We start from the raw sequence: 27,813 nt of genomic DNA on the forward strand, positions 1-27,813 counted from the left end.
GTTTTTTATGTAACATATTCATCTGATCACTCTGAGATGTAACAATTTAAACATTAATATACTGAAGCATATGTTGACAAAGTTTGGAAAAGCTACTTTAATTTTTAATTTCATCCTTAGATTACGGCTCAATGCTTTTTATACAACCCACAGGCGCGGTACGATGGCGTGCTGCTAGTAGCAGTGAACTGGAGTAAGGCCCAGCACACACACTCGCCTCTGTATCTCTCAAATGATACAACGTTTCTTTCACCACAAGCATGAATCAATTGCAGAGTGGTATGGAACTTTTACTGAGAGCATCATACTGAGCCGCTTTTTAAATATGCAGGCAAGAGAATCTGGAAGACATTCAGCCAACAACCCACCCTCATATGTACTCACATGTTTTTGATCCCTTTAATGGGTAGTCCAGCTTCATCCCTCTTCCAGAAAATGCTAAAGAAGCACTCTGTCTTCAGGCCACAAGTGGCCAATCGGAACCATCCGACCGCCATGTCATCCTCAGATGAGGATGTGGATAGGAGGGGCGTGTGGTCAGCACACTGCTCTCCCGGTCGTTTTGATAGTTTTCTGTGAGCGGAGCCGCTACTATTCGGTCGACTAGCTCCTCAGTTAGCATTACGAGGCTGAGTGCACCCCGAAAAATAGGAACAGCGCATGGCAGCCCGGATGGTCACCCATCCAAGAGCCGGCCACGCCCGACAGCGCTTAAATTCAGTGATCTGACTGGAACCGGTGTATCTACTGCGGCAAGCCGCTGCCCGATGCTAAAGAAAGCACGTATTAATTTCCAGCGTATCGAAAAAGGGCACAAATATTGATTCGCATTGTCGATTATGGCTTGAGATATAAATTATTCGAAAAATGCAGTGTGTACAAATACATACAAGACATCTAATGTCTGCATGCATTATAACATTGAAGGCATGTGATTTCCTGTAACAATCCCAGATCTACCAAAATTCGAGACGCAGAACTCTAATTATTCGGTTCATGTTTACAGGCTGAATGCAGATAAGAAAAAGCGCAATACACAAGTTGTGAAGCATAAAGTAATAGGACCCCTCTGCTTTTCCAAAGTAGTCAGTCAGCATCCTAAACGCGTAGATTTACTGCTATTCTCCAATCACAAGGAAAGGCATTTCTGCCATGGAAGCCTAAACTATTTTACCATGTGAGTGTGTAGAAGGACATCCGATTGATGGCGTAAGTCAGGAACCAGTATGTGTGGAAATGTCCACTGAGAATAAAAAGATTTTATAGTTTAAAAATTCTCACCACCAGGAAACCTGTCCCTTCACTGTGTATGCTGACTTTGAGTACTTACTAGTTCCTGTGGTGTACTGTGAAGGTGATCACAGTCTCTCACAACACTTTCACAGAAAGACATGCATCTTATGGGGGCAGTGTATCAAGTTGTATGCTCATATGACTCCAGTCTCAACAAATTGCAATCACGCATTAGGCATGAGCTTGTAAGATGGCTCCTCAGTGAGCTCGAAAAACATGAGTTGTTGTTTATGACAAAGACATTCCAATGTCCAGAACGCAGGGGAATGTATATGAGCAAACAGTTGAATGTCATATTTGTCAATTGCCACTGGGTAGAAAAGCGAAAACTCCATGTAGAGACTGGTGTCATATAATGCGGGAGTTCTGTGGTGCAGCTCACCACGCATGTGACTTGAAGTACCAACTGCCATGAGACATACCGATATTCTTCCATAATTTGAGTCTATGTAATGCTCACTTCCTTGTTGAGCACTAGAGTGATTTTTGGTGAAAGAATGATAAAGTCAGTGTGATATTTGATGATGTAGAAAAGAGCATTTCATTCTACAAGTGAATCATAGTATGATTAGCGCTCCTTTTCCTAGATTCGTTACGATTCGTATATGGGCCTCTTCAGAAACTTGCTGAAACAATGCATTGGTAGGACGTGCATGTGACTAGAACCACATATCGTGATGATGGATACGTCGATGGTGAGTCACTGTGAAACCACATTTCCCAGAACGATCAAGCTACCACCAAACTAACAGGCACTGTCATAATGGATGTGGGGTACAGGCACATGGTGAATGTTCAGCAGGAGTTCAACATCTCTGATTGAGAGATATATGATAAACTGTACACGGAGACACATGAGCGTTTGCTCATAGACGTTTCTGAGAAATTTCCAACTTTGGAAAAAACGACATTTTTGTCAATGGAGTGAGTAATTGATTATTTTGAATTTTTTTGTTTATTTATAGACGCAATCACATTCTTATGACACAGACATAAGAATGTGATTATGCCTATAAATAAACAAATAAAATTAAAAATTTCCAACTGTTTGCGTGGTCACATACACTGTGGATCCTACCTTTTATTACACTACGCCAGGACTTCCGTGTCATCCAGTGTTGAATCAGATAGATATCAATGTGAAACTGTTGACCAATGTTACTAGGTTGCTTTTTTTCGAATGCGGGATTCGCAAGGAAATTTCCAAGTGCATGCACAGGTATGCAAGGATGAACAACCCGTGAATGAGTGGGGAGGAGTACAATCCATCTGACTATTTAAGTGACATCCTTTACTTGGATGTAAAAATTCTCTATGGGTAATCCATGCAACAATCTATGCTGCTTGGAGAGTTCTGATGGTTGTCTGTAGATCAAATCGTTAAACTGAAAGAAGAGGTCCAAGATGTGGCTGTGAATGCTGGAGGCACATCTGGAATACCCCATCCGTGTGTGACATGCACAGTGACTTGCTGCTATGTCCGAAGTACCTAGCCCCGTGCAGTGGTTCTGTCCATAAGCTGATAATCATGTTGGCGAACAAGCAGAGATACATTCTAGATTATATGAAACTCCAGCAAAGCTGTCAGGTTTGGGATGCGACTTATTAGATTCTCCAATAATACCTATTTCAAGCAGCATCCCTAGCTGAAGGAGTACTTTTATGTTAATGTCGAAAAGACGGCTCTTTTGAAAAGGGTCTTTATTGATTAATGAATAATTCAGTTTTCGGTAAAACTATACAGAATCTTCGAAAACCTTGTGAAATTCATTTAGTTTACCTTTGGAATAGGCGTTATAGGGCAATAGATTACATCGCCAGGCCAAATTTTAAATGGGCAACAATCTTCAATTAAGGGCTAGTCGCTGAGGTGATTGCTAAGGTTCTGTTGGAGTTTATGAAGCCTATCGATTTCAGTATGAGTATTCTGTATCTCTTCAAACTCCACACGTACCAATTCCACCACGAGTTTGCAAACCAAACTTCGCTGATTCCTAGTTATCTTACATGGAAACAGACAGTTTCATCTATTGTAATTAGGTACAATCTCGAGGAATTCGACACGCCTAGATTTATGGCCAGTAATCGTTTCAGCATAACACCACAGAACAAGAAGGTTACCGAGCCGATGAAAGACGAGATAAATGGTTCGCAGCTTGAAGAGTTTGTGTGGCTCAAATCGAAAATGTATGTCAGCTGTGCGCGGCTCGTGTTGTTTATTGCTTGGCACCTTGTCTTTGCAGTACTACAGTCCCATTTCGTATTCGATTTACTTGCGTCACTAAGTTACTGGCTTGGTTCAAATGGCTCTGAGCACTATGGGACTTAACATCTGAGGTCATCAGTCCCCTAGAACTTAGAACTACTTAAACCTAACTTACCTAAGAACATCACACACAGCCATGCCCGAGGCAGGATTCAAACATGCGACCGTAGCGGTCGCGCGGTTCCACACTGAAGCGCCTAGAACAGCGTGGCCACTGCGGCCGTCGTTGCTGGCTTGTCCGCCCGTGAGTGGCAGCAGCAGCGATTGTCGATAAGAGCATTGTCGTACTATCTTTGGAGCGACCACTAGTATTTCCGGGTCGTCGTGTGTCGGCATTTCAGTGGAGATGGAGCAGCAGTGAGGTCCAGACAGCCATGACTCACCCGACCGTTGCTGGCACACATGACTTCAGTAGGGATGACCCTGGTTGGTCGTTCGGTCGGTCGTCTCATCGGATGATGTGTATTTGGTCGCCGACCACTTCCGGGCTTTTGTGTGTGTCGACTTGTGATTCCTCCTAGTTGTTCCACAGTGACTGGTTTTAGTATTGTTCGAGTTGTTTATGGAAGTGTTTCGCAGAACCGTGTGTAGCTTGTGTGGTTTGACTGAGTAGTTATTTTAATAGTGTATGCATGCTGGATTGAGTCAGTCGGTTGGGATGGAGCAGCGAGGAAGTCTGCGTGGCGCAAGGCCAGGCCGGGACCACTTGCAGCGTGCACGCGCTATTGGATCGCGAGGCGTTAGCTACGAGAGCGACAAAGTTTGTTTCCCACCGAAACTGAACACTGAAGTTGAATGATCAGTTAACCTGTTATGAAACCTCAACTATTGTGACATCTCTTCATTCATTTGCAGGTTGTTGCTCCCTGGAACGTTTGGGCTAGCAGCAACGTATGATGTGTTGGAGTCGGCAAAATCTCGCAGCCGTCTTCCTATATTGTGATTAATTATTAAATTGACTGTTACTTGCCAGTGAAGTTCACCAGCAGTATTTTCTGCCCTGTAGCCGTTAACGCCCCAGTTACCTGCCCTGGTCGTTAACGTAGTTTCCCGGCAGTGTGCCTTACCTCGTAGTCTTGATGCTGTGCGGCACGGCGTGTAGCTCGACAGCCTTTTAAGTTGTTTGGTTCATATTTTGCTTACAGTGGTTATTGTTCACTTGAATGTTTTAGACGCCAATTTCTGAAGAGGTAGTGCTGTTCGTATTCTCGTCCTCGGCCGATATTTTCCATCGTTGTGCCGTTGGTGCCTCGTGATGACTGGGTGTTGTGTGATGTCCTTAGGTTAGTTAGGTTTAAGTAGTTCTAAGTTCTAGGGGACTGATGATCTCAGACGTTAAGTCCCATAGTGTTCAGAGCCATCTGAACCATTTTTTTTTTGTGCCGTTGGTCGGACGGAAGAGAATTGGTGAAATTGTTGGTCGGTCCTTGGGCTGTCCCTAGTTTGAGCTGCCATCCGATTACTTAACTTCAACTCTTGGCTGCCTGTCTCACCTCACCTTAAGTTTGAGCTACCTTGTCAGGGCGACACTTGAGCACCACTTGTTCTGTTTGTTTTAGAAGGTGATTTTCATTTTTGTTTGAAGTATTGTGTGAGGCCTTCGGCTATGTATTAATACAGTTCTTTTTAAATTTTACTTAAAGACCTTCAGCTGTGTTAAATTAAAATCTTGAAATTGATTTTTTAAAAATTTTTTTCTTAAAATTTATTCTATCTGAAATTGTTGTAATCCAGGCCCTAAGCCGTTAGTGGTTCGATGTGTTGTATGTGGAATTCAGCAGAGTATTTACGTGAACCCCTTTCGATAAGGCCATCAGTCGTGTCTATTCTTTAAAGGAAAATTTTTTATAAGAAGGAAGGGGTTTATTTAAATTGTTTGTCTGACTTGTTGTTCATGCCTTCAGTCATTGTTTCAAATTTGTTGTGGCCTTCAGCCATGCAATAAGTTAATATTTCTTTAATTAGATTTCCGACCGTTCTGTTGTAAGTTTAAAAAGAAATTTCTTGGTTGTAAAAATTGTTTATTAATATGTTTTAATTGTAGTTGTCCTTCAGACGTGTAGTGTAGGTCTTCATCCGCTAATTGTTTTCAATTGCATGTTTTTTTAAAAAGGAAAAACATTTTTATCTTCTATTTTTAATTTCTTTTGATTTCTAAGCCAGGCCTTCAGCCATTCTTGTTTTTGGTGTGGCTTTGGGCCTTCAGCCTAGAAAGCACCTCAAGTTTACTTTAACTGGCCCTTCAACTGTATTGTTTAATTGTAATATTTTAAAGAAATGTGTAAATAAATGGTTCTCGGAAAAGTAAAGTTCTGTGTTTGATTGTGCAACTTACAGTAACTGTTTATGGCCCCATCCACAATCATAACCTTATCCTGCGCGCTCTCTGAGTACCTACCAACCAGGTTTCAGTATGCATGCAGTATGAATGCAAGTGCCACCCAAAGACAGGCTAAGGGTGTGCATCCTGTGGCTTTACACACTCTTACTTTCGAAGACTACAACGAGTGCCTGCGTAGCGGTGATGGATACTGCTCTACATATGGTGTACAAAGTAGTCTTTTGATCATGAAACCGTGTGGTACATACTGCACTGCAACTGAAAGGCGGTTCGTCGCGCTATAACGACAAATGCTTCATCCGTGCAGATGCTCGAGTGACTGAGTTCTTTGTTTTTCCGTTTACATTTGTGTGTGTGCGTGTGTGTGTGTGTGTGTGTGTGTGTGTGTGTGTGTGTGTGTGTGTGTACATGGAATAAACAGTGAGTCAAAAATCGCAGTACACCCTGTTATGTCAAAAACCTTACAGGAATGGGGAAACCTGAATATTCCAGTATGGTACGGGCAAAGTGGTCTATCTTTAACATTAAGTACTGAACATGAGCGCCATCTTAAAATCGACCATCTTGAATCTTAGTAAATTTTTTAAGTGGGAAGGGGGCATTTTCTGACAGTTTCGTTCCTGTAAACATATTCGAAGTAGCAGTTACGAATCAACAGTTACAACACTTTTTTGCAGTTAATTGATGATTTCATTGACCAAGGTGGAAAGAAATGAGGTCATTTTGATGCCTGGAGAACGGTGTTTCCTTGTCATTGCAGCTGATTTTAAAAATCGGCACCAAGAACAATCTCCAGTTTCACACAACACTGCAGGTGCTTAATTTCGAAATTCCGAGAAACTGGGACCATAGTGGCTGACAAGGCCCGGAGTGGCCATCCAAACAGTACTACTGATGAGACAACCTCAGCAATGGTTTTGGCGTCGCTTGTGAAGAGCCCACACTGCAGAAAATGATATTTGTCAGCGGACTGTAGAATCAGCCAGTTATCGATCCTATGGATCCTTCATACCTATCAATGGCACCCATTCAAGATTCATCTGCTGCAGTATCAGGCATGGGATGGCCCAGACAGGCATATGCAGTTTTCCACTTGGGACCCAGAGCGAGTAACGAGATCTGCCTTTTGCACAAGGTATGTTGTTCAGTGATGAGACAAACTTTATTGTCAGTAGTGAAGTCTACCATCACAAGCACAGATTCTGGAGTGACCAAAATCCCCACTGGATAGAACCTTCGAAGGTTGTTGGTTATGTAAAGGTATTGGTATCGTGTGGAATATGGGATGCCCATATTCATTTACCAGAACCTAAATGCTCAAGGCTACTTGTAAATGCTGTAAGAAGTGGTGTTTCCCTTAGTTCTGAAAGAAGATGGGAGTTTCCCCTCTTACTTGCAACAGGATGAGGCTCCACACAATATGGAGCAGTTGTTTTTCAGTGGTTAAGTGGCAAGTTTCCTGGTCATTGGATTGGCCAATGTGGTTCTGAGGAATTGTCACCCAGATCACTTGATCTCACAGCACCTACTTTCATCTCTGGGGTCATTTAAAGGAACTCATATATGCAGAGGAAATAAGATCTAGACACGATCTGGAGCAAAGCACTGGAGAAGTGTGTGCCAGCATTTCTGTGGATATACTTGTGCAAGAGCATGGCAATCGCATTCAGCACCTTCAAATGTGCGTTGACTGAGAGGGACATCTCATACATATTACGTGACTGCCTTCATGGAGAACAGTCAAATCTGTAATTCCAAGCAAAATGTGTTGCAACTTTTGAACCATAATCATAACTGCTGTTTGCAGCAATGAACTTGTCAGTATAGGCTGATGTAATCTATCACACGAGCCCATTTCCATTTTAAAAAATTACTTAGGTTCCAGATACTTTATTTTAAGTTGGCGCCCATAGGTATATACCATAAAAGACAGACCACCTCACCCATAACTTACTGGAATATTCAGGTCTCCCATGCAGGGTTTAAGACACAACAGGGTGCACTGCACATTTTACTATATGCATGGTTTTATCACACACTTTGTATGCTTGCATATATTATATATATGCATACACGTGAATGCATGTATGTGTGGTTCTTTTTCTTCACCTGCAGCTGCTAGTCTCCATACGGCGTAAAAACTGATTACAAAAATCCATAGCAATTATGGAAATAGTGTGATATATGTTAATAATCAGCTGCTTTCATTCATGTAACTATTGCATAAAAGAATGAATAGTGTTGGTATGTTGTATCTCTGCAGACAAGGAATCAGATTCTGCTAGTCATGTATAAAACAATGAATTGTCTGTTAAATCGCTCTCCTCATCTCTTAGTGTTAGTATGATGTACATCGACCTGCCCAGTTAGCTGTGCAGTCTAACGCACTGGTTTCCGAGCAGGAAGGTGTGCCGGTCCCTGCCACGAATCTGCCTGCCGGATTAGTGTCTAGGTCCGGTGTGCCAGCCAGTCTGTGGATCGTTTTTAAGACGGTTCTTCATCTGCCTCGGCGAATGCGGGCTGGTTCTCCTTATTCCACCTCAATTATTATGTCGGAGACTGCTGCGCAAACACTTCCTCCACGTATGCGTGCACCGTAATTACTCTACCACGCAGACATTGGGGTTACACTCGTTTGTTGTGAGACGTTCCCGGGGCCATCCACTGGGGACCGAACCACACAATAGCCCTGGGTTCGGTGTGGGGCGGCGGTGGGGTGAGTGGACTGCTGTAGCCTGTTGTGGGGCTGTGTACCACTGCAGGCTACGATGGGGACGAAGCCTCTCCATCGTTTCTAGGTGCCCAGTTCCACAGTTCCATACAATACAATTCAATGATGTACATCTGCATGTAAGCATCAAATGCTGATAGTCACGTATAAAACAATGAATTTTATTAGTGTAACGTAGCTCTACACGTAAACAATCTCTTTTTGAGAGGAAAAGAGTAATTATTAAAAACCTATTGCAAATAACTATGAAAATATTACTGTTAATGATAATAAATCCCAAGTTAATTTTTCATATCAGTGCTGTTCTTCATAAAAGACGCTAATCCTTTCGCCAAGAAAGTTATTGTAGAGCGAAAACAAATGAGAACAATTTCTTCTGTACAACATTTATTTATTTACACATATACCTGATGGCCTTCATAAGAGTCGCCAGGCGCATTCACTCTAATGTGTCGACAGGTATTGGAAACCGACTTGATGCAGTGCGTAGCTGGAAGTCAGCCCAAACAAATTCTGCTCATAACTCTTTCGTGCGACGCCCTGTGTCGACAGAAAGGGTCGGTTTGTTTCCTGTTACGAAGTAAAAGATTTTGAAACCGAAATCTTATGAGCCCGTTTGGTGGAACGGTCCCACATTAGTCTACTTGTCTTAGCGCCACGTATTAACAGGCGCAGTAAGACGAAGAACAGTGAGTACTCCAGCAGCGACTGTGCAGCGCTCCTGTATGGCGGTAGCAGTCAGCGCGGGCCAGGGCGGTGCTATCACTGTGCGGGTACTGGTGTACTATTCCTGTTTTACTCTATCTGTTAATACATTTCGATAAAACAAATATCTCACTAATTTGGGAACGCTCTACCTAATAGGCAGGTACAATTCCGCTTTAAAACTGAAAAAAAAACGCTTTCCAGCGACAGTGGGTGTAGCATGAAAGACGTGATGAGTCATAATTGTCTTGGCTGACGCCAGCTACACATTGTAAAGAGGAAATTGCTAATATCTGCCTAAACATACGAGAAAATATCCCTAAGAGCGACAAAATCACTAAGTTTTACAGCATTGACAAAATATTTATTTTCTATATGCCCTGAATTCGGCCTGAATCATCTTCAGGCCAAAAGCTGCCCATAAGAGGGGCTTCCGTAGGTAATGGAATTTTTTTTCCTGAAAGGAGGTAGGCTTTATGCAGGACTCCAACACACTATATCATTCCCCACTCTTTTAGCTACAAAACCATCTGTCCAGTGCGACAACCTTACGCCACCTTACTGCGAGGGCCTATATACTTGCAGGTACCATTCTATTGGTCGGCATCGAAGCCAAACTCTTGCTACATCAATGACCTCGCCGTCATCACGTGTAACGTCGCGAGTCAATACGCAGTAGCTTTTATTGCACTACTCTGCAGTACGGCTCGTAGCTTTGGAGCCGTTGGCAGTGATAAAAACAGCCGCTTGTATCTTAGCGTGACTCATTCGCACCTGTCACTAGCCTAGCCGTGGGAAGCGTACCTGTGTCAATTCGAGCGACAGAATATTCAAGCCCCTAAGAATCTAAGTAAACTATATTAAATATTATTCAATTTGGTTAAAAGTCAATATACTGTCCTTTGTGTGATAGTGTAAGAATCTCAGCTTTCTATCTGTTATGGTTTCAGAGTTAGAGGAAATCACCTAAAACACCCCAAACCGACAGTTGTAAGATTAAAGTCAGCTGGGACTCATAACAGTTTGTCTTTTAGTATCATTTGGAATCATTACTGAAGTTCACATAATGTCAGGTCAATTTATTCGAATAAATAAAAATGTTAACTATTTTTAATTTTCGTAATATAAAATTCAGAAAAGATCAGTATTTATTTAATGTGTTGTTGTGTGAGTAAATGAGAGCGAGTGAGAGTGTGTTTGTGGGACATACGTAAAGATTCAATATTATATGATGTGCAGTATTACGTAACTGTGTCATGGGAAAGCTGTGTTTTCCCCACCTTGCTGATGACATTTGTCTAAGGGAACTTGCTTTTGTAAGTAGGCAGCCAGAATAGCCATTTGCAGAATAATAATTCTCTAAATTTATTTAAAGATTAGTTTTCTTTTCGTTTGGTTTTGTTAAACATTTTATTAATATTTGTATGATGGAGTGACGTAAATGCATCTGTGAATTCTGATTGGCGTAAGACAGTTTTAACGCGAAAAAGAACCCGAAGGATTGTTTTGATTGGGTGGTCGTTTTCAACAACCAATCATAGTTAAGCATTTCCCACGCATTGCAAGTAGTTATATGCCCTGGAATGAACGGCAGTCAGTCAGGCGCTGGCTAGCTATCGGACGTGCAGGTCATGTTGGACGTGTCCGTCTACATTATGAGTAAAATGAAGAAGTTAGTGGTTTCTCGTGTCCAGATTGTATTGCCATGAAAGAAGTTGCATTTACGGACAGATTATGAAAATTTGAGCTTGGTGAAGTGATTTGTTAGAGAGATAAACGCCTGTTAACTTTCGGCCTTTGTATGTTTCACACCCGTTTATGGAATAGTTGGCGAGCAATTTCTTTATTAGAAATCAGCTGAGAAGTAGCGAAACTGAGATACTGCAGCAGACTATTGACTGTAGATCGCGTAACAATTCGGGTTGGACTTAAGTACATTTCTGGCTGCTTTGCATGTGTACTAGGTGTGAACTGAGGACAGTGATGTTATCCATTAATTAAATTCGGGCTGATGACAAGTGTTTAATTTTGAACCTAAGGAAATAAAAGAACTCGTTGCAGAATATTGCCATTTTTCTAAAGAGATGAAGCAATTGCTCTCCACCCGAAAATTGTGTTATATTACAGGATAACTTGCCGCGAGAGTTTACGCGGACTTTGCAAACGTACGTTTTGACGGTGTTTTTCTTCAACGCTGCTTTTAACATTGTCTGAACAGTATATACGTATGCAGAAAACCGGGCTGGTGATCTGACGCCGTACTGAGGTAGATGGAACTTTTATAGTGCACAGTACGCCGAAAATAAGTGAACAAAGAAACATATACGCCACAATTTGAACCCGCCCCGCCGCACACGTACTACTTCTCACAGAGTGCCTCACTCACTTGGCCAAACAGATTGAAGTCGGAAGATCTAAGGTCCAGGCTGTAGGGTAGATGAGAAGGAACAAACCAATGAAATTTTGTAAACTCATCTCGGGTGTATAGGGTTGCGTAAAGCTATATGATATCATGGAGAAGAACAAGTTCGTTTGCATTTTTGTGGCAACGAACACACGAACCTGTTAAATGTCCTGAGGGTAGCATAACACACTTCAGAGGCAGTCGCTGCACCATGAGACAGATCATCAAACAGAATGTAAAGTGTAGGCTTTCATGGCCGGTATTGTCTTCACTTAAAACTTCCAGGCTGACAGGCCGGAAGTTTTAAGGGAATACCAAAGAGAATAATTCCTTCAGAGCCCCAGACGAACTCCGCCATGAGTTTACTGGCTGAGGGAGCAGCTTTGAACTTTTTCTTCAGAGGAGAGGTGATGTGGCATCACTCCATGTACTGCCGTTTTACTTCTGATTCAAAGTGACGAACCTGTGTTTCATCGACTGTGACAATGTTCGACAAAAAGTTGTCACAATCAGCCTCACAATGCGCAAACAAGCAATTCTGCACAGATGGTCCCCTGTTAGTCTTTGTGGTATTCTGTTACGTGGAGAGAAACCCAGAGGGCACATACTCAAACTGATGGACGAGTTTGTCAGCACTACCAACACAGATATCAATTTGTGCGGCGATCATCCCGAATGAGAGTATCCACACATTCCTGCTGTGTGTGGCTGGCCTGCACATGGGAGATCGGACAGATTTGTACAACCTGGTTGAAATAATGACAGGCGCCTTTCCCAATGACTCACCTTACTTTTGTTCACTGCCAGGTCTCCGTAGAAAGCCTGCAAGTGCCAATGAATACGTGTGATGGTCAGGTTTACGCCAGAGGAAATTCAATGACAGCTTATAGCTTGGAATGCACCTCTCTTACGACGTCATTTTTAAGAATACTTATAACACCACCGCTTATCGGACCTTCATGAAATTGTAGGGTCTGAAGTGGGACGTCCCACAATAAATTCCGCATTTTTTTCAATAGAAACTGCCTGAGACAAGAAAGATCTGTTGCATTACTTATTGAATACCCCTCATACATACACATGCATTATTTCAGTACATTTGGCCTCCATAAGATTTGTGCTTACAGGGTTTTCAGATACATGTTTAGGTGTTGGATGAACTCAGGCATTTATACACCATTTTAATTGATTTATATTCACCCTGTGCACACACAAATAGTCAATAAAGTCATGGTATGCATCTCCAATAAAAGGACACCAGTGGCTGAGTCAGTAAAATATTGTGCAAGTTATTTAAATGCACCACAATTGAATATTTAGTGTATATGAATGCAACTACAGATTTTAACTCAAACCACTGCCTCCTTATACATGTTGACAATCGACACTTCACCCTTTAACATACTAATATTAATAAGGGTATACCATGGGTGGTAATCGGTCGTCACCTTCGTCTCTATGAACATTGTCATAGTACACAGATAGTCCCATTCACACCATGCATACTGCACTCTGTTACCGAGACACTGAACGCTCTAATTGTACATATTGGTGAGTAGCAGTATTCTGCTAGTAATTAGCAGAAGCTCAGGTTGCAGCTTAGGCTCTGCTAGGTCATGGTCAAATGACACCACGTCTTTAAGATGAGGAAGATATCCTATGGAGAACGACTGATGCTACTGCTTCAGTTGAGATGTGATCATCTGTGTGTCCTCATCTGTAACAACGCTAACAAAATGCTAAGTATAGAAAAAAACATAAATAGTAATAGTAATAATAATAATAATAATAATTTGAGATTGATGGACAAAATACTTACTGATAGTCTTCTTCTTCCCAACTGATCACTATTCGTAGCACTTTGTACTGGGCAAAATACAGACAGCATCCAAACAATCAAATTATAAAAATTGTAATTGCTCGAAGCTTGGGGGGAGGGGGGGGGGAGGGCTGAACTCCATTGACTGAAATGTCAGCACTTTGAGGCCCCAAAACAAATGGCTGAGAGCCTGATGATGGTAGCACCACCGGCCAGATGGGAAAGCATGGCGCTGGGAGCAACTCTGCTTATGGCCGGTACAAGCGTTGTTTATTAAAACACAACTGATTTCATGGCTTAACACTACATCATTGGGTGCAACCTATGTGATAAAAAGCAAAGTACAATGTCACAAAATTGTGTGGATATTAAAATTAAAAAAGAAATGTCTAAAATATACTGACACCATTAAAAGATCATATGCACACCCATCGCTCCTAGTCAAATTTTACTATTGAGAGAATATCATGAGTACTATGTCGAGTGAAAGGTAAAGACGTGCTCCATTCCTTTATTAATTTTAATGTCCACTGCAGTTTGCTTTTTATTGTGTAGGTTGCACCTGACGATGTGGCTTTAATCCACGAAACCAGTTGTGTTATAATAAACAAAAATTGTACCAGCAAAATTTTAAACATGGCTGAAGCAGCAACTGTTGAAAATCTTCACGGTAAATAATAACAGCCAAACAGTACGGGATAAAGATTTATTGAAATCCTTGACCACGGTTTCCGTATATCTAAATAGTAAAATCCATAGCTACTAACAATGGATACAACCCTATGTTAATTGACCAGTAGTAAAATGTTCAACCTTAGGAGATAACATGGCGATAAAGAGTGTGGACAATAACTTTATTTGTATTCCATTTTTGGGGAACGTATCACGCAAGATAAGGAGACTCCTACAGAAGTAATACGGTTACAGAGTTGCCTTTTCTGTAAATAATAACTTAAAACAAAGAGTGATTCATATTATTGGGGCACGGGAAGAACTTGGCACTAAATCCGGAGTTGACAAGTTTACTTGTAACGACTGCCCCAAGTACACTCCTGGAAATTGAAATAAGAACACCGTGAATTCATTGCCCCACGAAGGGGAAACTTTATTGACACATTCCTGGGGTCAGATACATCACATGATCACACTGACAGAACCACAGGCACATAGACACAGGCAACAGAGCATGCTCAATGTCGGCACTAGTACAGTGTATATCCACCTTTCGCAGCAATGCAGGCTGCTATTCTCCCATGGAGACGATCGTAGAGATGCTGGATGTAGTCCTGTGGAACGGCTTGCCATGCCATTTCCACCTGGCGCCTCAGTTGGACCAGCGTTCGTGCTGGACGTGCAGACCGCGTGAGACGACGCTTCATCCAGTCCCAAACATGCTCAATGGGGGACAGATCCGGAGATCTTGCTGGCCAGGGTAGTTGACTTACACCTTCTAGAGCACGTTGGGTGGCACGGGATACATGCGGACGTGCATTGTCCTGTTGGAACAGCAAGTTCCCTTGCCGGTCTCGGAATGGTAGAACGATGGGTTCGATGACGGTTTGGATGTACCGTGCACTATTCAGTGTCCCCTCGACGATCACCAGTGGTGTACGGCCAGTGTAGGAGATCGCTCCCCACACCATGATGCCGGGTGTTGGCCCTGTGTGCCTCGGTCGTATGCAGTCCTGATTGTGGCGCTCACCTGCACGGCGCCAAACACGCATACGACCATCATTGGCACCAAGGCAGAAGCGACTCTCATCGCTGAAGACGACACGTCTCCATTCGTCCCTCCATTCACGCCTGTCACGACACCACTGGAGGCGGGCTGCACGATGTTGGGGCGTGAGCGAAAGACGGCCTAAAGGTGTGCGGGACCGTAGCCCAGCTTCATGGAGACGGTTGCGAATGGTCCTCACCGATACCCCAGGAGCAACAGTGTCCCTAATTTGCTGGGAAGTGGCGGTGCGGTCCCCTACGGCACTGCGTAGGATCCTACGGTCTTGGCGTGCATCCGTGCGTCGCTGCGGTCCGGTCCCAGGTCGACGGGCACGTGCACCTTCCGCCGACCACTGGCGACAACATCGATGTACTGTGGAGACCTCACGCCCCACGTGTTGAGCAATTCGGCGGTACGTCCACCCGGCCTCCCGCGTGCCCACTATACGCCCTCGCTCAAAGTCCGTCAACTGCACATACGGTTCACGTCCACGCTGTCGCGGCATGCTAACAGTGTTAAAGACTGCGATGGAGCTCCGTATGCCACGGCAGACTGGCTGACACTGACGGCGGCGGTGCACAAATGCTGCGCAGCCAGCGCCATTCGACGGCCAACACCGCGGTTGCTGGTGTGTCCGCTGTGCCGTGCGTGTGATCATTGCTTGTACAGCCCTCTCGCAGTGTCCGGAGCAAGTATGGTGGGTCTGACACACCGGTATCAATGTGTTCTTTTTTCCATTTCCAGGAGTGTATTACGTTGGACAGACAGGTAGACCCATTAAAGTAAGATATAAAGAACACATGCTAGGTAAAAACGGGGAAAACGTGTACAATTCCACGTTTGCTGAACATCTATTGCTCTTACAGCATATGCCACGTAAACTCGATGACGTAGAATTGCTACCCGAAGTGAGTAAGGGTTACAAACTGGACCTGTTCGAAGAATTAGAAATTTTCAAACATTTATCTCAGAAAGATGGATTTATTCTTAACTAGCAGGTGCAGGTTAGAAACAAAAAATTTTTCGATAGTTTCAAACCCCTTCTTGCTCTAACGTAATATAGTTTGGCTGACTAAAAGCAAGTTTTCTTATCTGTTGATGCTGGTGAGATGCTTCTTTCCTGTCTTGTTGGGATTTTACGTATTTTGATGATTGCTGTTCGCGGTTCTCGATGGGTATGTGTGGTTTAAATGATTCTGCTGTGTTTTTTATTCATGATGACAGATGGTTTCGATTTACTATAACATTTTGTTCGTTTTTCGCTAGTATGTATCATAGTCTTTAATTTGCGCAAGATTCTCGTGCATAGCAATAGTGCCCTCTCTCGTTAGATGTGTTCCTTAGCGCAAGCTTCACCTACTTGACACTAGGACACAAGCAAATTGGTGTTCATACTTTCTATTGTATGTAGGTGTTTTAAATGGTTCTGATATGTTTTATTTATTAAGACAGAGGGTTTGAATTAACACAACCTTTAAAATTTTGATGTGCATGAGTATGTATGCCTGAGTTTTAATGTGCGCGAGTGTCTCGCGCATACCACAAGTGCCCTCTCTCGGTGGAACTGTCTGCCCTAGTGCTTCCACACCCTCTTCAAGCTAGTTCACAGGCTAAGTACTGATAATATGGCCGGCCAGTGTGGCCGCGCGGTTCTAGGCGCTTCAGTCTGGAACCGCGTGACCGCTACAGTCGCAGGTTCGAGTCCTGCCTCGGGCAGGGAAGTGTGTGATGTCCTTAGGTTAGTTAGGTTTAAGTAGTTCTAACTTCTAGGGGACTGATGACCACAGATGTTAAGTCCCATAGTGCTCAGAGCCATTTTTTTGAACTGATAATATGCCGTGTTCGCATCGACCATATCTTCATAATTATGCTGTTCAGATGGAGGTGATATTTTAACTACTGACGAAACCTTTGGCTCGATTGTTTTATGCACCTCCACTGCAGGATGTGATTTTAGCGGCTAATAGTTTTTGTGCTTGTAATACTTTGGTAATTTTCATGGATACGTAAAGCTATAAGTGTTTTTTTTTCTCGAATTTCAGTTATGTTGCTAATTTTTTTGCTAATGAAGGTGTCTTCCTGTTCATGTGTATTTTTGCTTCTGATGGAGGTATATTTAGATACACCGAAACCGTCTGAAGGATTTCAATAAATCTTTATCCTGCAACTGTTTGGCTGTTATCATTTACCGTGAATTATACCAGGTGTAAGTCGAGCTCTTCCTAGCAGCATGCCTCTCAACAGCTGTACTAGCTCAGAATATTAAAAAAATTGTTTGTTGCAAGGGAGGGGTGGAGGGGATTTCGTGTTTGCTGATGCTGATATCAGAGAAATATAACAACTGTCTGAGCACCAAATCGATGATTCCAGAAATGCTGATGGTGATGTCATGAATTCCACAAATGCAACGTTTGGGCTTTAACTCCTAGTGATCCTCTACTTTCATTTCGTTACATAAGGTTATATCACACATTAGTAGAGTTGTATGACCCAGGTTTTAATGCAGGCTACCTCCAGGTTTTATTGTATGCGACCAGTCACATACACTTGACACAACAATTTGGATTAGGCCCAAGGCTCCTTTAAAATATATTTTATTTCCTTACATAATGTTGCACTTTACACGTACTATGCATATGTGTGTGTTGAAACATTTCAAACTGACTTTTCGGGATTTAGGTATCTTCGGGTGCTGATAGCCTTGTAGGCAATAAATTGCCACATAGCTGATATAGAAGCGAAGACAAAAAGTTCACCCTAGATAGATTTTTTTTCTTTTAGTCTACTCCACCATCACAAAAACTGCTCTTAGATTATTGACTTCTCTCAGTGGTAACCATCCTCAAAACTGTCTATAACATATCCTAACATAATAAATACTTCATTACAAAAGATGGAAAACATTTTGCATAACCACGGAAGTGCCGATCTGTTATTACGAATATTAATCAATTTAAAACTTAGGAGTGGGAAATAACCATTAATATATCAGCTGGGCTCACCACTTTAGACGAATTTGAAGTTTTTCTCTCGTAGGTGATCATGTTACTCCTCTCAGATCCAACAGTCATCGAACGATTAAAATTGTTTTCGCTTACCTGTAAACAAAATTAGTATGAGAGCAAGCAGACGAACTCAGCTTTATAAGATGAAAGTGCCCTTGATTACCAGCAATGATTTTCGAGTGCTCTGCGTGCGCCTCATACTCGCTGGATCCGTGTCTCCGTCCTCCTCCGAAGTGCTCATCAGCTTTGAGAAGCTGACACCGCTCTGGAGGATCTCGTCGAAGCTGCCCTGCTGTTCTATCCTCCCCTGTAGTAAATAATTCTTATTTTCCCATACGTGTTAACCTAGGAAGATCATACAGCTCAGTTATGGAGTACTTTGGCCTACCTTGTTGAGCACCACGATGTTGTCAGCTCCCTGCACGTACTGAAGCTGGTGAGTTACCAGGATTCTGGTCTTGCCTCCCAGATAGGAGGTGATGCATTCATCAAAGAGGTGCTTCCCAACATGAGTATCGACCGCAGATAAAGGATCATCAAGCAAGTAAATATCCGCTTCACGGTAAACTGCTCTGTGAAAAGAAGAATGGAAGTATTACAGCATTAAGTGACTCGACGTTAATAATATGCAATTTTGTTGTATATCATTTGATGTAACAGTCGTGAGGCACCTTCTCTCCGGTGTTGTTGCAGATATTTTCAGTCGAGTTTTCGTATTGTGTACGTAAAATGAGTCCAGCCATACGATGCATATGCAGTATTCACGCCGACGGCAAGTATCTGTTTTTTCCCATTGGGAAGAAAATGATGTGTAAAATGTAAGTTGTACGTTCAATACGCAATATGCTGCAGATTAATCTGATGTGACATCCACTCTGAAGATATTTGTTGACGGGAAAAACGAAACACAAGAACTAAAAAAATTTCCATTGGCGATTAAGTAAGGTAGCTGTGTTGTAGGTTCATGAAGATAGAGCATTATGGTACCAGAATTACAGCATCGATACACTTGAAGAGCCGAGCGGTCTAAGGAGCTGCAGTCATGGACTGTGCGGCTGGTTCCGGCGGAGATTCGAGTCCTCCCTCGGACATGGGTGTGTGTGTGTTTGTCCTTAGGATAATTTAGGTTAAGTAGTGTGTAAGCTTAGCGACTGATGACCTTAGCAGTTAAGTCCCATAAGATTTCACACACATTTGAACATTTGAACACTTCAAGAAATAATAGTTAACAGATCCTATTAGGTGTTCTATGTGTAACATCTTAGTGCCGAGAAGATTTTATTCAGGTAAGCCTCGGCAAAATATTCCGAGGACATGTTAATAATATTATTTTTATATGGTACCTACTAAAGCTTCAGTATTAGGGACGAAATCATTTTGCAATATTATAAATTTCTTGGTCTCGTCATGGGTACCTGAATTCCACATACAATTTTGATTAAACTGGAAGAGAATATTATGAGAAGTTACAATCATTCACTGACGCCAGTAATTACTGCCTAAAGTAACAGTGTGTGACGTAACGAGGTGAAATCCTCTTCAAACAATATGTTGCTATACACGAGCAGTATGACAGCGGTATAACAGCAGAATTACAGCTAGCGGCCACATGGTGGTTTGTCCATTTACGAAGGGTGAGTCGCTGTACAAAACTGAAGAACTGGTAGCTTCAGATAGACTGTAAAAGTGGCCCAGTGGCATTTTATATTGCTCTTATTAGTCCTTATATTTCACGCAAGAATAAATATATTCAATAGGCAAAAACGGCAGATAAAAAAGAGAGTTGAGACGGAAATACTCGTTTCCACCAGCGCTTCCAGAGTTGCAGTTGATCAAAGCGCAGATTTCATTGCTGCATTTTTGAAATTAATTCATCCTTTTAATAAAACAAATACGACACTCAGCGAAGTGTCAACAGATGTGTCTTGGTGAGAGGTATTTACAAATATATTCAATAAAGAAATTCATTAGATTATTCACACTTTTCACTTAGCTGGTGGCAGCACGAAACTAATTACCATGTTTTATTACTTTTCAGAAGCTACATAAGTAACAGAATGTTACACACAACAGCACGCACTCGTATCAAGAGATAGCTATGGATATAAACGTAAATCTATGTGCTTTTATATAAATTAAGATCAAAATTAGATAAGCTAAATGCGTATTATTAATATCCTTAAGTACACGAGATCCAGATGTGCTAAGTCATTTCTTAGTCCAGAACTGGAAAGAGGCGGATTTTTCCCACAGATGAGACGCCCTGTAATGCGGAAAAATCGCGGTACAGTGTTTATGTTAGATGCCTAGTGTTTCGTCCCAGTTTGATCAGAAATTAAGCATGTACGTCATGGTACAGTTAATTTGTAAATATCATGTATTGTTCAGAACATATGAACTTTTCGAGTCTGGTTAATAAGGCTTGCGTCAATTAGAGACCCATAGTGGGATTAAAGAATACGAATCATGAGGTGCGAATATTGGGAGGATGATGTTCGAAACGCTTTTGTGCCAGTATCTTTGTCAGTTTGGCTGCAGTTTAGCCGCGTTAGTAAAGTACTTCTAATGAAAAGCAATAAATTCATTACATACTCCTTCAGAGGGACTCGATGTTTCCCACATGATAAACAATTTAGGATACTTCTGACTTTCGAAGGGACTCAGCACTGAGAGCAGTGCTGGGATCCATACCGTATGCTGAAAATTATTGAAACTTGTTAGAACAGTTAGATAGTGCTGGGACCTAATAGAATTTAACATTAGTATATCAGTTAAGTCCGACTGGGCTTCTGCGCATATTTATGAGGATTATAAACAATTTATTGAACTTTAATTGTCACGTGTGTTAGCTATCGCAAATTGAACTAAGCTCTACATCATAATTTTTAGGAACACCTACACTTGTTTTTGATAGCAGTAGTGTGAGGGATAGAATGCGACGCTGCTCCGAAATTCCTTTGACACTGTGAGACATGAAAATAAAATTGTTATCCCTGCATCACGTTCCTCTCCAGGGTAAGACGGTCTACACTAATAAAGTAAATTTTATTTCATTTAAAACCGTAGATAGAAGCAGAAGGACCTCATGCGTTGCTTCATGTCACCGTTTTATGGATAGGAAACCAACATATGCAGCACTACAGGACAATCAATTGCTAACGCAACAGATGGGAGAGAGAAAGTTACGCTGCCGCTGAAGAAGTCCGTAATGTGTCACGAGGATATAAAACTCCCAGGCAGCTATGTATCACCAAATCACATAAAAATTATGATGTTGCCCAAACCTGTACGAAAAAGCTTTTTTCTTACTGGCTTACTGAACTCAAAAGGCTCACAATTGTTTACTACAACTGCCCATCAGACAATAAGGTTGACAAACTAAAACATTTTAAAGCTACTTCCTTTTATGTTAATTTAACTTCCAATGTTTATTGTCAAATGAAAAAAAAAACACTTCAGTTTTTCTAGAAGGGTTCAATACGATTAATGCAAAGGCTGGCACACTCGAGCGAATTATTTGAGCATTTATAAGCACATCGAACACTCTAAAGCAGTCTTGCAAGTTTTAGCAATTAATTTGTTGGCTGGAAGCTAAGTTACTATATTTTGCTGCTGGTTTTGATATTATTACGCTCAGCTGTAGTCATCCATTTAGTTGTTTTATCCTTAATGCATAAACTTATCTGCTGTCGTTGAAAAGGAGGATGCTTTATTTTCTCTGTCACCGTCATCACAATGATTTTGACATGAAAAATTGAACTAGAAATAACAGGACAAGTAAAACGTTGAATGCCATCTCTTCGTTCGTCAGTTACTAATGCATTTCCATACTTTACGTCTATGGTCACAAACTTTTTGTCAACAGATGACCGGTTTCGGTCTATAATGACCATCTTCAGATCTATTTTATAAAAACGATGTCCTAATGCACTGCGTCTGTTGCTACGTCTACAAACAGAGTCTCCGTGACACTTTCGCACTTACTTAATGAACCTGTAACGAAACGTGTTGCTCTTATTCCGATTTTGCGTCTTCCTCTATCAGCCCTATCTGGTACGGATCCCTGTCTGACGAGCAGTATTCGAGTGTTAGTCAAACGAGTGTTTTACAAGTTACTTATTTTGTTTATGAACTATATTTATGAATATTCTTCCAATGAATCTCAATCTGTCATCTTTCTTAGGCGTGATTGCTTAATGTGGTCGTTCGGCTTCAGGTCGTTGCTTACGCATAGCCATAGAAATTTTATAGTAGTAACAGCTTTCAGTGATTGTTATGTAGTTGTGAATTTATTCTCTGTATACTACAGTGTCCTCCGCAAAACGTCACATGGAATTTCTCACGTTATCTACTAGGTGATTTATACGTATTTTGTAAATTAACGCCGGCCGCGGTGGTCTAGCGGTTCTGGCGCTGCAGTCCGGAACCGCGGGACTGCTACGGTCGCAGGTTCGAATCCTGCCTCGGGCATGGGTGTGTGTGATGTCCTTAGGTTAGTTAGGTTTAAGTAGTTCTAAGTTCTAGGGGACTTATGACCTAAGATGTTGAGTCCCATAGTGCTCAGAGCCATTTGAACCATTTGTAAATTAACGGTCCCACAACGCTCCAATGGTGCACTTCCGGAGCGACTTATACTTTTGAAGATTTTCCACTGTTCAGAATGATATTCTATGTTCTGTTTGCTAGAAGCTCTTCAGTCCAGTTTCACAGATGGCCTGATTTTCCGTACGCTTGTATTTTGTTCATTAGATGGTAGTGCGGAATTGTATCGAACTCCTTCCGGAACACCGAGCTGCAACTTACTGGGTGTCGTGGACGAATAGAGCGGATTTGGTTTCACACAAGCTATGTTTTCGGGACACATGTTGATTCCTACGGAGGTTTCACAATAAACACCGTCCGAACAGGTCTTGAAGGCCCAACCGTACCGACCGGCCGCCACCTCGTCCTCAGCCCTTAAGTGTCACCCGATGCGGATACGGAGGGGCCTGTGGTAGGCACACCGCTCTCCCAGCCGTTGTTACTTACCGTGACCGGTGCCGCTACTTCTGAATCAAGTAGCGCCTCACTTGGCCTCACAAGGGCTGAGTGCACCCCGCTTGCCAACAGCACTCGGCAGACCCGGACGGTGATCCATCCAAGTGCTATCCAAGCTCGACAGCGCTTGAGTTCGGTGATCTGGCGGGAACCGGTTTCACCAATGCGGCGTAATACGCGACTATAAAACGTGTTTCAAAATTCTACAACAGACCGCCATCAGGAATATAGGCATACAGTTCTGTATGTATGTTCCATGACCTTCTTGAAAACTGGAATGCCCTGTGCTTTTTTCCAGTCACTAGGTACGCTTCGCTAGAGGCGTACGGTACACTACTGCTAGAAGAGGACCAAGTTCTTTCGCATTGTCTGTGTAGACTCTAATTGGTATCCTAAGGTCCAGTAGCCTTTATCTCTGTTCAGCGATCCCAGTTCCTTTTCTGTCCCTTTGTCACTCATTTCGATATGTGACATTCTATCATTCATGCATCGATTTAAAGGAGGAACTGCACTGCTATCTTCCTGAGCGAAAGAGTGTTGGAAAAAAAGGCTAGAGTTCTTGCCTTCCCTGTGTGATCCTCTTTGTCAGTTCCATAGTGGTCCTAGCAATAGCTTCGATCCGTTTATTGGTTTAAAATAAGACCAAAACTTTTTAGGACTAACTGTGAGGTCAATAAACACAAGTTTGTTTTCGAATTCACTAAACGCTTTACATGTAGCCCACCTAAGGTTAATTTTGATTCGTTTGGTTTTTGTTTGCGAGGCTTTGGCTAAGTTCAAATTTGCAGCGATGCTCTTTTTGCTTTCGTAGCAGCTTCCCAACACGGCTGTCGAACCACGATGGGCCTTTCCATCCATAAAATTTTGGTCTGCACATACCTGTCTAAATCTTATAGATATAATGGCTCTTGAACTTTGTCCAGTACTGTCAGTGCTGGAGATAAATTTTTCCTGTTGATAATTCGAAATCTGTCTCTCGTCGCTCTTGCTAAACAGGAAAGAGTCGTAAAGTTCAGCTCTGGTTCAAATGGCTCTGAGCACTATGGGACTTAACTGCTGAGGTCATCAGTCCCCTAGAACGTAGAACTACTTAAACCTAACTAACCTAAGGACATCACACACATCCATTCCCGAGGCAGGATTCGAACTTGCGACCGTAGCAGTCGCGCGGTTCCAGACTATAGCGCCTAGAACCGCTCGGCCGCACCGGCGGCTCAGCTCTGGTTGACATCAAAATGTCTAAGAGGTAATTTTCGGATAAGGCGTTTAGAGTAATTCTCTGTTCCTACTATTCGTCCTAATCACTTGAATCTCCTAGTTTGTACTGGTAAGTTAAAATCTCCACCTGAAATTATAATATGATCAGGACACTTAAGCGAAATACGCTCCAAGTTTCCCCTCAGATGTTCCGTCACTACTGCTGCTGAGGCAGAGGGTCCATAAAATCATCCGACATCCATGTTTGATTACCAAAAATATTGTGTATTCTTAATCTGTACTTACCTCATTAGACATTATTGTATTTTTTATTTCTACAAACAGAGTCCCACCACCAGCTTTCAACATATCTTTGCAATATATATTCCAGTTGGTGTTCAGAATTTCGTTGCTATTGACATCTAGTTACAGCTAGCTTTCTGTCTCTTGTACTATTTCAGCACTATTATCGTTCATAGCTGATACTAGATCCGAGTCCTATCTACAAAAGCTCCTCCAGTTAATTAAGACAGTATTAACATTTTTTTCTCCTATCTGCTATGACGACTGCTACCCTGTCTGTACTCAGAACGCGTCATCAGGCCTCTGGAGGGTGTCCTTTATCATAAAAAACTCACATGTCACGCTACCCTGGTAGCTGGTCGCTGCGTGTAGTGCACATTTCTCCATCCGATAATGGATATTGGGAAGTTTGCATCCGATATTGTCGAAGAATCATATGAGCCTCTGGCTCAGACATTCCAGTCTGTTCCAAACCAGAAAACCACGATGGGTTCTGGGAACGATACTGCAGTACGATTGTTCTACTTCCAACTGCAGCGACTGCCAGGAACCAACGCTGAAGCCAGCTGGCACGCGTCATCCGCGCGAACTTGAGCCATGATTTGCAACCGGACGCATCCACTGAGCTCAATCGCTGCCGGCAGAACCTGCTCCACATCTCGGACGACGCATTCCCCCCCCCCCCCAAGAAAGCAAGCAAATTCGCTGATGGACTCCATTACCCACCTAACGTGAAGCTCCTAACAACAAGCAATCACACCCAGTGCGCTTGTCCGGACCTTTCAGGAAAATCGGCCACGGTCCCAACAGGCGAGCCATCCCATGCTGATTTTAGATGTACTTTGAGCAGTGGGTAATACCTCAGACATTTGTTAGGCGTAAAGGGACAGCGGTGCGGCCGGTACCGACTTTCACATCCCGGCCTGACCCTCGCGACACTGCCACTGTTCGGCAGGGTGTCTGCCACTAGGGATGTGCGAATCGGAAGGAGAAAGGATTCTCGAAAGCGCAATGACCTCTAGAGGTGCTCAAGCACTCGTCTTAGGTGTCCGAGCGCCATCGAAGTCCAGCCTGAAGCATGCTGACCGTGACCAACGCAGCTTTCAGCTGTTTACAGACAATAGCCAATTCCCCCTGGATCAGAATACAGCAGGAGCAGTCCGTACCCATTTCAATCACTTTTACTTTTTTTATATAGGAAGTCAAGTGGCAATAACCCGAGAAGTCGCTGAGTGCAATCCAAATTTGCTGCTACACTACTGCTTGTGTGCACTACCCTGAAAAGTCGCCTAACGCAAGGATAGCGCAATAAATTTACGGAAGCAACTAAGAGTAAGTTAGTGAATAGTAGTCCACGCTGTAAAATGGTCGGGCACAATTCACTTCTTCGCAGAAAAACGTTTCAAAATCAGGAACGGAATTAAATTACTTGTTATTACTCAAACAGCTATAGCTATGGGCAAGTTTTGTCGCCTCTATGACAGCTGCTGCACGGGCATTTATAGATTATTTATCACCAAATTTACTATGAATTTTCAACATTTTCGTAGTAAAATGGCTACTGGAAGGATTAAAATGAGTCGAGCATACAGAAAGTCCATGTTGATGCACGGGTAACAGACGCAACTGAATAATTCTGGGCTTACAAAGGACATCAACTGATTGTGAATACCACAAAACAATCTCAATGAGCGAAAGGCAAGTTTTCAGGATTGTGTCTTGGTCCAGCAAACGATTGTAATCTGCTACGAGATTTCAAAAGAACTGAGGCAACTTTGCAGACTGGATGACTCATCCGGGAAATTTAATTCTATGTGCATAGTGAAGCGATTGTTCTAAAAACAGTTTAGTTCGACAATAACATCAAAACGATTACAATTAAAATTATACGACTCTCTATTTGTATATAGCTGGATGACAAAAATAATGGTTTTTTTGGTAACTGGCTGAGGTACCTGGCGAGGTTGACCCTTGCCCTCTGTCCGCCGCTGAGGGTGATGCCCTTCTCGCCCACCAGCGTCTGGTCGCCGTAGGGCAGCAGCTCAAAGTCCCTGGACAGGGCGCACGCCTCCACCACACGCTGGTACTTCTTCCGGTCGTACGGCTGTCCGAACAGGATGTTCTGCCGCACGCTGCCCACGAATATCCACGGCTCCTGGCTCGCGTACGACACTTTTCCACCAATCCTTAAGTTTCCAGACGACGGAGCGAGCTCATTTATCAGCAGGTACAACAGGGAACTCTACGACATAAAAGAACAAATAAATTAAAAAATTACTAGTTTCATTCTTGATAATTATACGTTGTTGAAAACTGGTTTGTTGGAGCTCTCACTGCTAGTCTATCTTACAAAAGAATCCTCATCTCTGAATAACTATCACACCTACCACCATTTGAACTTGCTTTCTCTATTCATCACTTGGCGTTCCTCTACAGTTTTTACATCTCACACTTCCTTCCGTTACCAAATTGTCAGTTTCGTGATGTCTCATGTTATGTCCTATCAACCGATCTCTTCTTCTAGTTAGGTTGTGCAACAAATTTTTTTTCTCCCCATTTCGATTCAGTACCTCCTCATTAGTTACGTGATCTACCAATCTAATCTTCAGAATTCTTCTGTAGAACCACATTTCAAAAGCATCAGTTCCCGTTTTGTCTGAAGTGCTTACTCTCCACGTTTCACATTCATAAAAGCGTATACTCCAGATAGACGCCTCTAGAAAACACTTCCTAACACTTGAATTGATATTAGATGTTAAAAAATCGGCCGTCATCACTTATTTTGCTGCATAGAAATGAAGACGCACCTACTACTTCAAATGTCTCATTTCCTCATTTTCTTTCCTCACTATCGCCCTCGCAGGCATACGTTACGTCAGGTGCTGCAAGGTTTCTTGGGGAATAGCAGCCCATTCTTCACGGAGTGCTGCTGAGGAGAGGTATCGATGTCGGTCGGTGATGTCTGGCACGAAGTTGGCCTTCCGAAACATCC

At 42.6% G+C, this 27,813-nt stretch overlaps 1 protein-coding gene across 1 annotated transcript in view; it reads right to left on the bottom strand.

Moving 5' to 3' along the window:
- Nucleotides 1–27,813, bottom strand: part of LOC126157769 (ATP-binding cassette sub-family C member 4-like) — a 275,373-nt gene that overhangs the window by 102,654 nt on the left and 144,906 nt on the right. Inside the window, exons 10-12 of the mRNA XM_049916397.1 lie at nt 26,777–27,063; nt 18,673–18,856; nt 18,448–18,591 (exon numbers count right to left, since the gene is read on the bottom strand). Coding sequence (XP_049772354.1) covers nt 18,448–18,591; nt 18,673–18,856; nt 26,777–27,063 — 615 coding nt within the window. The remainder of the gene's footprint in view (nt 1–18,447; nt 18,592–18,672; nt 18,857–26,776; nt 27,064–27,813) is intronic.

Source organism: Schistocerca cancellata, chromosome 2, assembly GCF_023864275.1.
Source record: "Schistocerca cancellata isolate TAMUIC-IGC-003103 chromosome 2, iqSchCanc2.1, whole genome shotgun sequence".
NCBI classification, from domain to species: Eukaryota; Metazoa; Arthropoda; class Insecta; order Orthoptera; family Acrididae; genus Schistocerca; species Schistocerca cancellata.